Below are 15617 nucleotides of genomic sequence, written 5' to 3' on the forward strand. Positions count from 1 at the left end.
TTAGCCTGTTTCACCCCCTCAGAAATCACTGCTCTATCCTCTTGACTTCTGGCTAGGTACAGCATTTGCCTGTGGGGTGTATTTCATGAAAAACCTAAGGTTGAGTGATCAAATGTTTCAATTAATACTATGAAATAATCAGGGAGACTATTTAATTTAGGGCAAAAGGCCGGGCGCGGTGGCTCACGCCTGTAATCCCAGCACTTTTGGAGTCCGTGGCGGGCAGGTCACGAGGTCAGAGATCGAGACCTTCTTGGCTAACGTGGTGAAACCCCGTCTCTACTAAAAAAATACAAAAAAATTAGCCGGGTGTGGTGGCGGGCACCTGTAGTCCCAGCTACTCGGGAGGCTGAGGCAGGAGAATGGCATGAACCTGGGAGGCGGAGTTTGCAGTGAGCAGAGATCGTGCCACTGCACTCCAGCCTGGGCGACAGAGTGAGACTGTGTCTCAAAAAAAAAATCTAGGGCAAAAACAGAAGTAACAGCTTATTTCCTCCTCCCACCTCACCTGAAAATAAGAAGTACATTCTTTCTTTCTTTTTTTTTAAATTTTTTAATTTAGACACTTGCTCTGTTACCCAGGCTGGAGTGCAGTGGTGTGATCTTGGCTCACTGCAACCTCTGCCTCCCAGGTTCAAGTAATTCTCCTGCCTCAGCTTCCCAAGTAGCTGGGGACTACAGGTGTGTGCTACCACACCCAGCTAATTTTTGTATTTTTAATAGAGAAGGGGTTTCACCATGTTGGCCAGGCTGGTCTTGAACTCCTGACCTCAGGTGATCTGCCCGCCTCAGCCTCCCAAAGTGCTAAGACTACAGGCGTGAGCCATGGTGCCCGGCCAGCAGTACATTCTTTCATGTTCTGACAGATTGAAAAAAGAAAAAAAAAGGTCATAATATTTTACAGCTCCTCCCATCAAAAGGTGGAGTCTATTTCTCCTCACTTGAAGCTAGGCATAGCCACATGTCTGGCTTTAACCAAAGGCACATTCATAAATGTGACAGAAGCAGAAAAAAAGGGCTTGTGCTCTAGGACTCACTCTCTCTTGCTGCTTATGAAACACAGCCACTTTGTGAAGAAAGCTGCTGGATGCTAGAGACACATGGGTTGGTGTTCCAGCACCTAGCCAACTCTCAGACATGAGCAATGCCATTTGGGACCAACCAGCCCCTAGCCTGTCTGCAGCCATGAGTGAGACAGGCAACATAAGATGAACCACTTAGCTGAGCCCTGCCCAAACTGCTCACCTACTGAATCATGAGCTATCTAAATGACTATTGTTTTAAGCAACTAAATTTTAAGGTGGTGGTTTATACAGCAAAAGCACACTAACACAGATGTGTTTGTAACCTCACCTTCAACATACATATGTACATACACACACAAACACAGAAATCCATCAAACCTGAAAATAAGCAGTATTCTCTTTCACATGCTGCTCAACACACAGGCACAGCTGCTTCATCCACTGCAACTGGGACTGGACAGCAGCACTGTAAGCCTGCAATAAACAAGCACACAGACAGAAGGGCATGCGTTTAACAGACTCAATATATAAGCGCAATACTATTTTCCAAGTACAACTCTGCTAATGATAGAGAAGCCAACAGAAAAGATGTGGAGATACTTGATTGGCATCTGCTCAATGCTTCCCACGAGTAAGAGGTGTTCCTTTAATCCAAAATGGTTTTGTTAGAGGGGGTTACACAGAAAAGGTCTCTTCCACACTCGGTTGTAAGTAAATGATCTAGGCAGCAAAACCCAGGCATAAATAAATTCCTCTGGAATTCTTCCACTGTTTCTCTTCTTTTGGCAAAGGCACCACACCAACAAGAGTCAAGTCAGGATCTGTCTGGATAGTTATTTGAAGAAATATGGTCCAAGTCACTTTTCCTCCGAAAGCTGTGAGCCAATGTCCCTTCTATTGTTTCTCTTAGTAGTCTCCTTAGACTAACAAAAATGTTTGCAGGCTTTTGAGGGACATAGGAACAGTCAGGAATGAAAAGAGAGAAGACCCAAGACAAATGTTCCCTGACACTTTCTCCAAGTCTTTCAGTGGAACAAAGTCTCTAATGTGAATACTTTTATAACAACAACCTCTCAGCATTTGACCTTCACACATTCTCAAGTCACACACCTCCACTGTCTGCTTGGCTGGGTGGTTCTCAAGTGAAAGTAGTTCTGCTGTATCTTGTAGAGAACGAAACACATCCTGTTTCTCCTCCAGTTCCATTGTCAACTCCTGAAAATTGAATTCAATTTTACAGCATAAGTGCTCTTGGCAGTGGGGAGCGGATAGCATAAATAAAAGCTGTGTTCCCTCCCCTATTTTAATATAGAATTGGTGGCAAAATGAGATGTATAAACAGTGCATACCAGAGGATTGCAGAGAAGGACACAAATACTGGAATTATTGGAAAATGATTCACAAAGGACATGGGACCTGACCCAGATGTGAGTAAAATGGGGGAACACAGAATAAGCATTGGACCAGAGAAAGGAGATAACTTGGCTGGAGTGGACAGTTCCTGCACATCAGTACCCACACCAGTACAAGACACACCAGGACATGGGTATCAATGACTGGTTGGCTTTGCTTAGACTATTCAGCCTACAATGCCCTCCACTGACTCTACATTCTATTAACTGCAGGACTCAATTTAAATAGCTCTTCTGTGAAGCTGGATACTGATCCTTACTATGTTTTCAGAGCACTTTCTTTATATCTCTGTTATAGCCTAATTTCAGTTCTCACACAGCCTGTTTATTGTATTATAGTATCCATTCTTCCTTCTTTAATTCAGAATGATATGCCATTCTCCAATCAGAAGAAGCCTATATTTTTTAAGAACCCTAAATCAATAGAATTAAACTATCTAAAGTGCATGTTAAAAACAAAAACAAGAAACTCCGTATTTGCATAGTTTACAAAATCTTTAAAAATCTTCTGAGTGTGAAAATACTAAAAGTAGCAAAAACTAATCTTAACTTGTCTACATCTTTCATTGAAAAGAATAAAAAGCAGTGTCCTATTGTCCAGTGTTAAATTTCCCTTCTCATTTTACAAACGAAGAGATTGAAACAAAAAAGTTAATAAATGAATTAAGGAGAATTCAGAAATTTGTGGAAAGTCCAGAGTATATCTCAGTTAAACAATACTATACTAAATGCTTTGTCTAGATTAGCTTATTAAATCTTAATCTTTTATGCAACCGTTGGGGAATACGTGCTATTAGGGGAGGGGGTAGCTTTGAAGTGGTACTATTATCTCATTTTATGGAGGTCCAGAGAGATTAAATGACTTCCCGAGGTTATAGAGCTAGTTAGTGGAAGAATAAGAATTTGAACTTAGGCACTCCAAAGCCTATAATCTTAACCACAATGCTGTATTGCTTCTGAAATGACTCAATTTACAGGTTGCTGCTCTATTCACCCAAGACACTGCCATTCTAAATGCATTCTAGATAAATTAACTCTAGGGTTCTACTGTCCCTCTCTCCAATTACACTTCTCACATGCATGGATGCATTGAGTAGGGCCCCTATTTCTATCTAGCAGAGTGCAACTCCAGCCACCCAAGCTTTCAGCAGACTAGGCCCTGTCTCCTTCTGCTGCTGTTAAATAAGTATGACAGGCCTGCTGCTGTGCTACACTCACAGAGAAGTAATTTCTCTTGGCTGAGATATTGGAATTGTTGTCACTCCAGTCATAGGCTAGTTCCTCCTCCTCCTTCTCATTCAACCAGATCAACTCAGCTGTAGCTCTGGAAACAAATTTATGCAGGCTCTGAAGGTGCCTCATCCGGAAGCTAGAAGTTTCCTAGACAAAGCAAGGATTATAAGGTTAGACTGCCAGCCTTTGTATCTGTAGAAGATAGCACATTTGACATCAAAGGAGAGAATAACTCAGGAAATGAATTTGCTCTTAATCTCTGGATTTTTCCCCATGGATTCAAGTTTTGTACAAGTTTGATATAAGACTCCCAGAATTCTTCTCAATCCTAAGTAGAAAACAGAATTCATAAGGCCTTTGTGGTGCTTCCTGGATAAAGAATGGTCCTGGGCTGTCCTACTCTGGACAATCTTGATAAACAGGGATGAAAAACAACAGATCAGAGGGAAAGTCCCCTCTCTACAAATCTCAAACTTGTAGTTTTGGTGTCTCAAAGCACATATAGCCACATGTTTGTTGAAGCACAATACCTAGGATAGGTTCTATTTATTTAAAACTTTGAAGAACAGTAGTTTCTGACCCATTAAGAAAATTGAGAAAATGTAATAATACATACGAATAAGTGCATAGTAAATGATATAACCTAATAAGCAGAAAACCAAAACAGGGCCAAACCAGGAGATTTCTGAATTAGGGAAGAGAGTTGATTGGGGGGAACCAGACTCTCTATGAGCAGAATGTAAGAGAATCGGCAGAAACTCACCTTCAATTTACAATACTGTGTCTCCAGCTTTCCAAGAGTTTCAGCATAGCTGGTATGGAAATTCTGGGACATCTTTCCCTGATTAAAAAAGAATGTAATAAAAATACATTAGAGAAAGAGTAAGTAAACTATGTGTTATGGTTGCAACTATGCAAATATTATGTCGAGATAAGAGATATGGATTGGTTGCTCTAAGAAAACAGAAGCTTAGACAACAAATTTCTGAGTCATATTTTATAGCTTGGAGCAGCACTAAGTGGGCAACAGTTGAGCAGGGTAATTACAAACAACAGACCTCACTATCCTGTGTTTCCAGCAATTCTGGTAGGCTGCTAAGCAAAACCAATGCCTGATGATTCCCACTCAATTGCTTTTTTGAAGGGAAGAGTTGAAATATAAAATGGGAAGACAGAACAGTGACTGAAGTAGAGAGGAAACTGTGTGAATAGTTTCTCTATATCAGCGCTCAACTGTAGGCAGACGGAGAAGTAAAAAGTACCTGAATTTATAGAGGCAGAGGGCCTGAGTTTGGATGCTGCACCCACTACTTACTAATTCTGACCTCAGCTTCCAGTATCACTTTTCTTTTTAGTAAAAAGGGGTTAATAAAAATACTTTTCTCACAAGTTTATTTCAAAGATTAACAGACACACTTCATGTGAAAAGGGAATTTGTCATAAACCGCTCTTCATCATCATTATTCTTTTCCAGAGCACCCTCCTCCTTCAATACAGCTTTATTGTGTGTACTGTCCTTTCATCTGTTCCACCCACGTCCCTCCTGTAATGTGGATTCTGAAGGCTACGCACCTCATACAACCTGGCCTCCTTGACACTTGAGCCCAGCTCTTCTACACTGGTATGGATGTGCTGCTGCGTTTCTAGCTGCAACTCCACACTAGGCAGGTCATTGCCCCACTCTGCTCGCTCCAGTTTCATCTGAAAAAGAAAAAATATATATATGACATAATTTACTGCTGGCTTGGTAGGAAAATGGTCAGAACCAATGTTAGGACAAGGAAGCAAGGGGTAGAGGACTGAGCAAAAGGACATTTAGGCCATCTCCTTCAATCTACAGCCTCTTACAAAAAAATTACGCCATCATCACTGCTAAGAAGCAGGAGAACAGAGCCCACTAATTATATAACAGAGCAGCCTGTTGCTGCTGCATTATTAGTATACATTCCTGGAGTAGTCAACCAGAAGGGAAACGGAACTTCACAGGCTTAAAATGCTTCACTTTACAGTTTAGGCATTTCTCTTTATGGAGTCTTTTCATTTCACAATCATAACTGATATAACAAAGAAGTATCTGAAAATATTTAGCTTCATTTCATGACATCAACTACTGGCCAATGGAAGATAATTTTAAAACAGTTTATTTTGGGATATTTTTATTTATTGTTACATGGGAAATATATTATGCAGACATAGGAAGAATTTAATATAAAACAAAAGGGTTAGAAAGATAAGGGCAATATCAAATTTGAACCACTATCATTGAACACATGTAAATAGTGCCCCTTGGAACTGCGGAATACAGTAGCCTTCCTTAAACTTATGAGTTACGATTGCCGGGCGCAGTGGCTCACGCCTGTAATCCCAGCACTTTGAGGGGCTGAGGCAGGTGGATCACCTAAGGTCAGGAGTTCGAGACCAGCCTGGCCAACATGGTGAAACCCCATCTCTACTAAAAATACAAAAATTAGCCAGGCATGGTGGTGGGCGCCTGTAATCCCAGCTACTTGGGAGGCTGAGGCAGGAGAATTGCTTGGCTTGAACCCAGGAGTCACAGGTTGCAGTGATTGGAGATCACGCCACTGCACTCCAGCCTGGGTGACAGAGTGAGACTCTGTCTCAAAAAAAAAAAAAAAAGTTGAGGCCAGGCACGATGGCTCACTCCTGTAATCCCAGCACTTTGGGAGGCCAAGGTGGGCAGATCACCTGAGGTCAGGAGTTCAAGACCAGCCTGGCTAACATGGTGAAACCCCATTTCTACTAAAAAAAAAAAAAAAAAAAAAATACAAAAAATTAGCCGGGGTAACATGGTGAAACCCCATTTCTACTAAAAAAAAAAAAATATATACAAAAAATTAGCCAGGCGTGGTGGCGCATGCCTGTAATCTCAGCTACTAGGGAGGCTGAGACAGGAGAATTGCTTGAACACGGGAGGCAGAGGTTGCAGTGAGCCGAGATCACGCCATTGCACTCCAGCTTGGGCAACAAGAGTGAAACTCCATCTCAAAAAAAAAAAAAAAAAAGTTACAATCAACAACAAAAAATGAAGAATAAATTCCTCTGTCAATAAGAGAATAAAAAAAAAAAGATTTACCCTATAAAAAAATACAAGACATTCTTCACAGAAATAGAAAAAACAATTCTAAAATTCATATGGAACCACAAAAGACCCAAAATAACCAAAGCTATCCTGAGCAAAAAGAACAAAACTGGAGGAATCACATTACCCGACTTCAAATTATACTACAGAGCTATAGTAACCAAACAGCATAGTACTAGCCTAAAAATGGACGCTTAGACCAATGGAACAGAATAGAGAACCCAGAAACAAATCCATACACCTACAATGAACTCATTTTCAACAAATATGCCAAGAACATACACTGGGGTAAGGACAGTCTCTTCAATTAATGGTGCTGGGAAAACTGGATATCTATATGTAAAAGAATGAAACTTGACCCCTGTCCCTCGTCGTCACACACAAAAATCAAATCAAAATGGATAAACACCTTAAACTATGAAACCACTACAAGAAAACACCAGAAATACTTTCCAGGACACTGGTCTAGGAAAAAGTTTCTTGAATAATACCACACCAACATAGGCAACCAAAGCTAAAATGAACAAATGGGATTACACCAAGTTAAAAAGCTTCTGCACAGTGAATCAACAAAGGAAAGGGACAGGCCAGGTGTGGTGGCTCACGCCTGTAATCCCAGCACTTTGGGAGGCCGAGGCGGGTGGATCACCTGAGGTCAGGAGTTTGAGACCAGCCTGGCCAACATGGTGAACCCCATCTCTACTAAAAATACAAAATTAGCTGGGCGTGGTGGCACGTGCCTGTAATCCCAGCTACTTGGGAGGCTGAGGCATGAGAATTGCTTAGAATCCAAAGGTTGCAGTGAGCCGAGATCACGCCATTGCACTCCAGCCTGGGAGACAGAGCGAGACTCTGTCTCAAAAAAAAAAAGGGACAACCCACAGAATGGGAGAAAATGTTTGCAAACTACTCATCTGACAAGGGATTAATAACTGGAATATATAAGGAGCTCAAACAACTCTACTGGAAAAAAATCTAATAATCCAATTAAAAATGAGTAAAAGATTTGAATAGATATTTCTCAAAAGAAGACATACAAATGGCAAACAGGCATATGAAAAGGTGCTCAACATCACTGATTATCAGAAAAATGCAACTCAAAACTACAATGTGATATCATCTCACCCCAGTTAAAATGGCTTTTATCCAAAAGACAGGCAATATACAAATGTTGGTGAGGATATGGAGAAAATGGAAGCCTCGTATGCTGCTGGTGGGAATGTAAATTAGTACAACCACTACGGAGAACAGTTTGGAGGTTCCTCAAATCACTAACAACAGAGCTACTGTATGATCCAGCAATCCCACTACTGGGTATATACTCAAAAGAAAGAAAATCAGTGTATCAAAGAGATCTGCATTCCCACATGTTTGTTGCACCACTATTCACAGCAGCCAGAATTTGGAAGCAACCTAAGTGTCCATCACAGACGAATGGAGAAAGAAAATGTGGTACTTAAACACAATGGAGTACTATTCAACCATAAAAAAGAATGAGAACCTGTCATTTGCAACAATATAGATGGAACTAGAGATTATTATGTTAAGTGAAATATGCTAGGCACAGAAAGACAAACACCGCATGTTCTCACTTAGTTGTGGGATATATAAATCAAAACAGGCTGGGAAGAGTAGTACGGGATCAGAGAGAGGTGGGGATGATTAATGGGTACAAAAAAAATAGTTAAAGAATGAATAATACCTAGCATCTGATAGAACAACAGGATGACTATAGCCAAAATAATTTAGTTGTACATTTTTTTGTTTAATCTTTTATTTTTGAGATGGGGTATTGCTCTGTTGCCCAGGCTGGGGCGCAGCAGTGCGATCTTGGCTTACTTGCAACCTCTGCCTCCCAAGCTCAAGTGATCCTCCCACCTCAGCCTCCCAAGTAGCTGGGACCACAGGTGTGCGCCATCATTCCTGGTTGATTTTCCATAGAGATGGTGTTTCGCATGTTGCCCAGACTGGTCTTGAACTCCTGGACTCACACAATCTGCCCACCTTGGCCTCCCAAAGTGCTAGGATTACAGGTGTGAGCCACCACACCCAGCCTGTACTTTTTTTTTTTTGAGATGGAGTCTCACTCTGTCTCCCAGGCTGGAGTGCAGTGGCACAATCTCGGCTCACTGCAAGCTCCACCTCTCCCTGGTTCACGCCATTCTCCTGCCTCAGCCTCCCGAGTAGCTGGGACTACAGGTGCCCGCCACCATGCCTGGCTAATTTTTTGTATTTTTAGTAGAGACGGGGTTTCACCGTGTTAGCCAGGATGGTCTCGATCTCCTGACCTTGTGATCCGCCCGCCTAGGCCTCCCAAAGTGCTGGGAATACAGGCGTGAGCCACTGCACCCGGCCCCCAGCCTATACATTTTTAAATAACTAAAAGAGTACAACTGGATTGTTTGTAACACAAAGGATAAATTTCTTGAGATGACGGATACCTCATTTTCCATGATGTGATTATTATGCATTACATGCCTGTATCAAAATATCTCATGTATCGTATAAATATATATACCTTCTATGTACCCACAATTTTTTTAATTAAAAAAAAGATAACAGATGTATAGACATTGCAATTTTCGCCAAGCTCTCACTCAGAGTACAGTTAGCTGAGGGAAAAGATTCCAAAGGGTTTCAAATGAGAAAACTGTATGCTATTCAGTATGGGACTGTGAGAATTTGTGCCAACCTCATCCATGCAAGATTTAAGGAGAAGGGGGCTTGGGTCTCAGGCAGCATCAATAATTAAGAAAGTCAAGCCAGGTGTGGTGGCATATACCTATTGTCCCAGCTACTCAAGAGACTGAGGCAGGAGGATCACTTCAGCCCAGGAGTTCCAGTCCAGCCTGGGCAACATAGCAAGACCCCATCACGCAAATAAAAGAATAATAATAATTAAGGGAATCTGCACAGGGAACACAAAGAAATTTGGTCCTCTTAGATAAGCTTCTAGATCCAGTAAACATCTGTGTACTGCATAAGCTTTTGGATATACACCCACCTGCATCTCTTCTACCCAAGACAGTAGTTCATACACAAATCGGAGATTGCCTTCATCTTCAGAGGAGCTGATAGCCACAAGTTCAGCCCGAGTCATAGGCTTTCGGAACCAGGAGGCAGAAGAAGAATGGGTTGCCTTGGTTAAGGGTTCTGCTTTCAGATGAGTGGTGGTTAAAGTAGAGGGTGGAACCAATTCAAGTGAAGTGAAATGACCCTTCCGGTACAGGTTTGTACACTCTAGACGCAAGGTGACCAGCTCATCCTGAAGACGCATGACCCTGAAATGGAAGAATAGAAAAAAGGAAAGGATTTAAATCTATAGTATAGTTTTTAAAAATAAAATCTTCCTTATCCATTTGACAAAGATATGATAAAAATAAAAATGAGCCAGCCTAGCCAACATGGTGAAACCCTGTCTCTACTAAAAATACAAAAATTAGCCAGGTGTGGAGGCACATGCCTGTAGTCCCAGCTACTCAGGAGGCTGAGGTAGGAGAACTGCTTGAACTCAGGAGGCAGAGGTTGCAGTGAGCCAAGATCACACCACTGCGTCCCAGCCTGGATGACAGAGCAAGACCTTGTCTCAAAAAAAAATAAAATAAAAAACAAAAAATAAAAATGAGATCATATAAAGAAAAGTGTTTAGAAAAAGTATTATATGAATACAAGGTGATATTATGAACATCTTCATCTAGTTCAGAATTGTTTTTAAGACAAATGCCAAATTACAGTGTTAACTGGAGGGAAGCTAACAATACTATTTATATAACTCCCAAATAGTATAACAAAACAAACAATGGATTTAGGGGTCAAGAGATGTGTGGGTCCTAGTCTTGGCTCTGTAAAACTAGCCTTGGGAGGCCGAGGTGGGTGGATCACAAGGTCAGGAATTCAAGACCAGCCTGGCCAACATGTTGAAACCCTGTCTCTACTAAAAATACAAAAATTAGCTGGGCATGGTGGTGCACGCCTGTACTCCCAGCTACTCCGGAGGCTGAGGCAGGAGAATTTCTTGGATCCAGGAGGCAGAAGTTGCAGCGAGCCGAGATCGTGTCACTGCACTCCATCCTGGGCTACAGAGCGAGATGCCATCTCAAAAAAAAAGGAAAAAAAAAACTAGCCACATGACTTTACACAATTTTCATCTTTTGTGGGTCTCAGTTTTCTCCCCTATAAAAAGAATGTGATGGATCACCAATGTTTCTGAATCAGAAGTTGTGTTGTGTCCCAACCCTGCAGGTCGTTCTAAAACATATTAGAATGGGCCAGATACAGTGGTTCATGCCTATAATCCCAGCACTTTAGGAGGCTGAGGCAGGAGGATTGCTTGAACCTAGGAGATTGAGATCAGCCTGGGCAACATGGCAAAAGCCCGTCTCCACTAAAAATACAAAAATTAGCCGGGCATGGCAGCCTGCACTTATAGGCCTAGCTACTTGGGAGGCTGAGGTGGAAGGATCGCTTGAGCCCAGGAAGTCGAGGCTGCAGTGAGCCATGATTGTGCCACTGCACTCCAGCCTGGGCAAAGAAAGTGAGACCCTATCTTTGATTAATTAAAATAAAGTATGTGGAATGTTACAAAAGGCCACAATGATTGAAGTAATCCTATAGGTACTCAGTGGGATGGAGCTGCAATAAGGGGAAACTGTCCTCTACTGACGGAACATTCCTGCCCAAGATATCTGTAGTATCCCCACTGAGACACTGACCTCAAATGTCCAGGTTAAAAGATTAAGTGCCTGACTCTTGCTCTACTCTTGATCCATGAGCCTCAGCAGTAAGCAAGCAAGCCCTCCATTTGAGTCCCTTGTTCCTCACCTAAAAGCCAGCTCTTCTAGCTGGTAGTAATTCTCATCTCGCAGGATCTGGAGATCCACCTGCAGCTGCCTGATGAGACCTTCACACTCCTGAATGTACATAATGACATCTGACTCACATTGTACCGGTTGTCCTGATTCCAGATGAGCAGCATCCTGAGACAGGAAGAGAGAATAACAGTGGGAAAACTTCCATTGCCCCACTCACTAGGACAGAAGGCGCCAAGAAGTCTACTGCAATTCCAAAAAAAAAGGGAAATAATACATCTGGATTCCTCGATTGCTAACTTCAACGATTAGAGCAGAGGGTGAGAAGCAGGAAACGTGACATAGATGTTGGACAAAACAGTCGAGACTTACAGCCTGCAGTGTATTCTTAGCTAGTGTTAGTTTTTCTTCACAGTTCAAAGCACCATTCTGGATTTTGTTTGCAATCTGTAGCAGCAATTCCAGCCTGAAATAAGATAAAACCATAGTCACGTGCAAGGTTCACAGCAGCTCAATAAATAATGTCAGACCACTCTCAGGATACGGACCCACCTCTCCACAGCCGGCCGAAGTGATTTCTCTCGTTCCAGCATCTCTATGATGAGCTTTCCCCACTCTTCTTCTACATCATTAGGGTGATAACCTTGAGGCAGTTTAATTCGGCCAAATTCAATCCACGCCTGAAAGAGATACTCTTTCAGTCCAAAAACACAGCCATGCCCTCTTGTCCCAGTTTTGATTTATTATTTGCACATCACTTCTTGCTTCTTTACCCAGCCATTCAGCAGTTTTTCCTATTGTCTGACATGGAAAAACAATCAAATATGTATCAGGTTCTTCACCCTTGAGGTAAAGAGCAGAAAAGTCACCTCTAGAATGTAGGGACTACCTACTCTAAGTCATTCCATTCCTTTTATACTTTCTATAAATCCTCCTTTCCCCTCAGTAACTTTTATTCTGACAAGGTTAAATTCTCATTTCTACAACTTCAAATTCTCTAGGAATCAAATTCTGAATAGAAGTCTGTCTTCTTTCTACCCTAGGGAAAGATTTAGCTTCCCTCTGAGAAGCAGAAAAATTTGTCCACAAAACTCAAGATTTCTGAATAAATATATGCCATTTTTCAATAAGCCCTTTAAAAAACAGAGATGGCTGACACTGCCCCTTTACCACAACATTTTAAGACCAGCCTGAAAGTGGTGCTATTATTTGTCACCAGGAGAGTACTTCTATTAATGCAGTTTGGGAAGAGAATACAAGGAATCTATAATCAAGAACCAACAACAGTACAGACCAGCAAACCCCAAGTCTCAGCAAAGGATAAGCTCACTTACCTCTAGTAATTTATATAATTCCTCAATTCTTCCCTTTTCTCTCTCCTTGGCCAGAATTTCTGTTTCTTTGAAGTGTATATATTGGTTATAAAGTGCCTATAAAATTAATATTTGGTGAATAAATGGACACAAACTATAGGACCCAATTTTTCATACCACCTCACCTAGAAGCCAGCAGTGATAAGCTTGGAGACTTACTCCCTGGAAAGATTTTACCCAAAAAATTTAAGTCCTTGACTTTACCTTTAGTTCAACAGGGTTTTGGGGAAAAGTTTTATCTGACATCAGTATTGTATGCTGTTTGATCCAGGGAATGAGGGAGTCCACTCGGCTTTGATATTCTTGCCACCTGGAGTCCACTTCCTATTGCCAGAAGGTAAACATCACACACCTGATTAGCAATATCCAAAACAAGCACAAGAGAAAGTAGCTCAAGCCACTCCAAACTATATAAAATTCATTTCCTTTAATTGCCTAGATGCTGCTCAGTTTGATGCTCACAGTACCAGCTTCAAAGCTCCTCAAGGGCTCTCAGGATGGGGTTCAATTTCCTGACACTAAAAAAGGCTACAAACCAAGCTACTAAAAATATTCTGAAAAGAGCCATGATCTACCTAATCAAGCTGATATATAAGTGACTAATAAAACACTTCCTCATCTTGAATTACAGCTGGGGATGAAAGGGACATTCTTTGCTGGCATTTAGCACCAAATAGTCTATGCTAATTGTTACAAAATTAGCAATGTCTAGACTCATTTCCACGGCCAAGGATAATGTCCATGTATGATAAAGATACTGGATATATAGTTTGATACCATGAGTATACCATAAGTGCTTAAGAAAGTGTCTAAGCAATGCATTTCACCCAAATGAATCAAAGTCAGAAGGCCTTCTAGGAAAATGTTTTTTTTACCGTAGCACTGATCCCTTCTCCACCTTCAGGGACTTTAGGGAAGGCATCATAAATCGAAGACACATAAGTGATTACAGACTTTTCATCTGGAGATGGCACATCCACATCTGAGAGAGAATGGACAAGAAATTTCTTAGTCAGAACAAAGGAACTTGCCAGAAGAAGGAATACTGAATACATGTTCCTTACTGAAGTTCAGTAAACTCCCTCTCACCTTCTGCATCCAGCAGGCGAGTGACCCCCAGTCTTTCTGCCACTTCAAAAGCCTGTTCCAGATTCTCTCGGTTACTTTGGATTTGCACCCTCTCCATGTCTACCAGATCGGGTCTGTAACAGTCCAGCAAGGCACATGAAAGGTCACCATCTACACATCACATATGAGTTCACACAAAGAAAACCTCCTAAAAGTTCCCAGAGCTGAAAAACACTGAGTGAGTTAGAGAAAAAGCACGAGGTTTAGAAGAGTACAAATTCCATTTTTAAGTATACACCAGGGGCCCAGTGCTCCCTAATGCTAAACTTAAACATACAGTTTAGGTTTGTTGAATGTCATGGGAAAAATATCAGTTAGAACTGAAAATTGGGGCATGTTTATGACCACTAAGAACTCAACAATTTTGATTTTTGTCATTCAGAATTCCTATCTTCCTCACCTCACTTCAGCCACCTGCTGTCCCTAAACCACTCTAAGCAAGCCCTCACTCCAGGCCCTTTGCACTTGTATTTCTTCCAACTGGAACACTCTGACCCCAGAAGCCTGGATGACTCACTCCCTCATGGCTCTGCTCTAACATGCTCACCAAAGAGGCCATCTCTGACCACCCTGTCCAAAATACCACAAACCTCTGCCACTTTCTAATCCTGCCATTGCATTTACCACTGCTTGATGGCATACATTTATTACCTATTCTCCCTACTGAAAGGTAAGTTCCATGAGAGCAAGAACTTTCACCGTTTTCTTCACTGCTACTTGTGCCCAGTTCCTAGAAAAGTAGTTAAATAAATATGCCTTTTTCAAATGAACAATGAATCAAAGCTTTGATTTTTGACTGAGGAGATGGAAATAGTATTATAACTAATTACAAACAAGAGATGAGAAAAAGCCCTGCAGGAGCACAGAAATTCCACTGTTCTTACCGGTATCGGTGAATGAGTGCATTGAACATCTTCCCATCACTCCAGCAGGAGGAAAAGTTGGTGCATTTGATTCCTGTGTAACCAGCTGTCACCTTCTGGGTCCACAGGAGTAGTTTCTCCTTGGCTGACATATCCCCTGATTCTCCACTAATGTAGATGTCAGAGATCTGCCAAAAGATGGGACACAGCATAATTTATTATAAATAAGACAAAGTCTTTTACCTTCTCTTCTCCATACATTATGGCTCTTAGTAAAACGAAGATCCAAGGCTGGAAGCACTTTAGAGGACTATTCCAACATATATTCACCCTCTTGCTAGTCAAAGAAATGCAAATTAAAACCATGAGAGGTAATTTTTCACCTATCAAATTAGGAAATGTTTGTTTTTAATGATATTATTCACGATTGGAGAGAAGATCTAAAATTGGGTATCATCATACACCGCCACTAGTGAGAGTATAAAATGGCGTAACTTCTCTGGATGTCAGTTTTGAATCAAGTCTTAAAACATACATACAACTTGATAGGAAGTCATCAGAAATATAAACAAATAATTTTATACATGAATATTTATCAAAGCATAATAAACATGACTTAGCAAAAAGTTATAAAAAGCTTAAATTCTAATGAGGGGTTGACTGGTTATAAATCAT

The 15617-nt window shown here is 41.3% G+C and overlaps 1 protein-coding gene across 8 annotated transcripts in view; it reads right to left on the reverse strand.

Annotated features, from left to right (window-relative positions):
* Positions 1–15617, reverse strand: part of LOC129040038 (microtubule-actin cross-linking factor 1) — a 379189-nt gene that overhangs the window by 190296 nt on the left and 173276 nt on the right. For all 8 annotated transcript variants that reach the window (XM_054493938.2, XM_063665707.1, XM_054493981.2 and 5 more), the window contains 14 exons: positions 14964–15130; positions 14041–14153; positions 13827–13933; positions 13156–13275; positions 12913–13008; positions 12131–12258; positions 11951–12044; positions 11592–11746; positions 9775–10051; positions 5243–5371; positions 4434–4511; positions 3656–3817; positions 2136–2240; positions 1404–1499 (listed from right to left, as the gene is read on the reverse strand). In XM_054493938.2, the coding sequence (XP_054349913.1) occupies positions 1404–1499; positions 2136–2240; positions 3656–3817; positions 4434–4511; positions 5243–5371; positions 9775–10051; positions 11592–11746; positions 11951–12044; positions 12131–12258; positions 12913–13008; positions 13156–13275; positions 13827–13933; positions 14041–14153; positions 14964–15130 (1827 nt within the window). The remainder of the gene's footprint in view (positions 1–1403; positions 1500–2135; positions 2241–3655; positions 3818–4433; positions 4512–5242; positions 5372–9774; positions 10052–11591; positions 11747–11950; positions 12045–12130; positions 12259–12912; positions 13009–13155; positions 13276–13826; positions 13934–14040; positions 14154–14963; positions 15131–15617) is intronic.

This window comes from Pongo pygmaeus, chromosome 1, assembly GCF_028885625.2.
Source record: "Pongo pygmaeus isolate AG05252 chromosome 1, NHGRI_mPonPyg2-v2.0_pri, whole genome shotgun sequence".
Classification (NCBI taxonomy): Eukaryota; Metazoa; Chordata; class Mammalia; order Primates; family Hominidae; genus Pongo; species Pongo pygmaeus.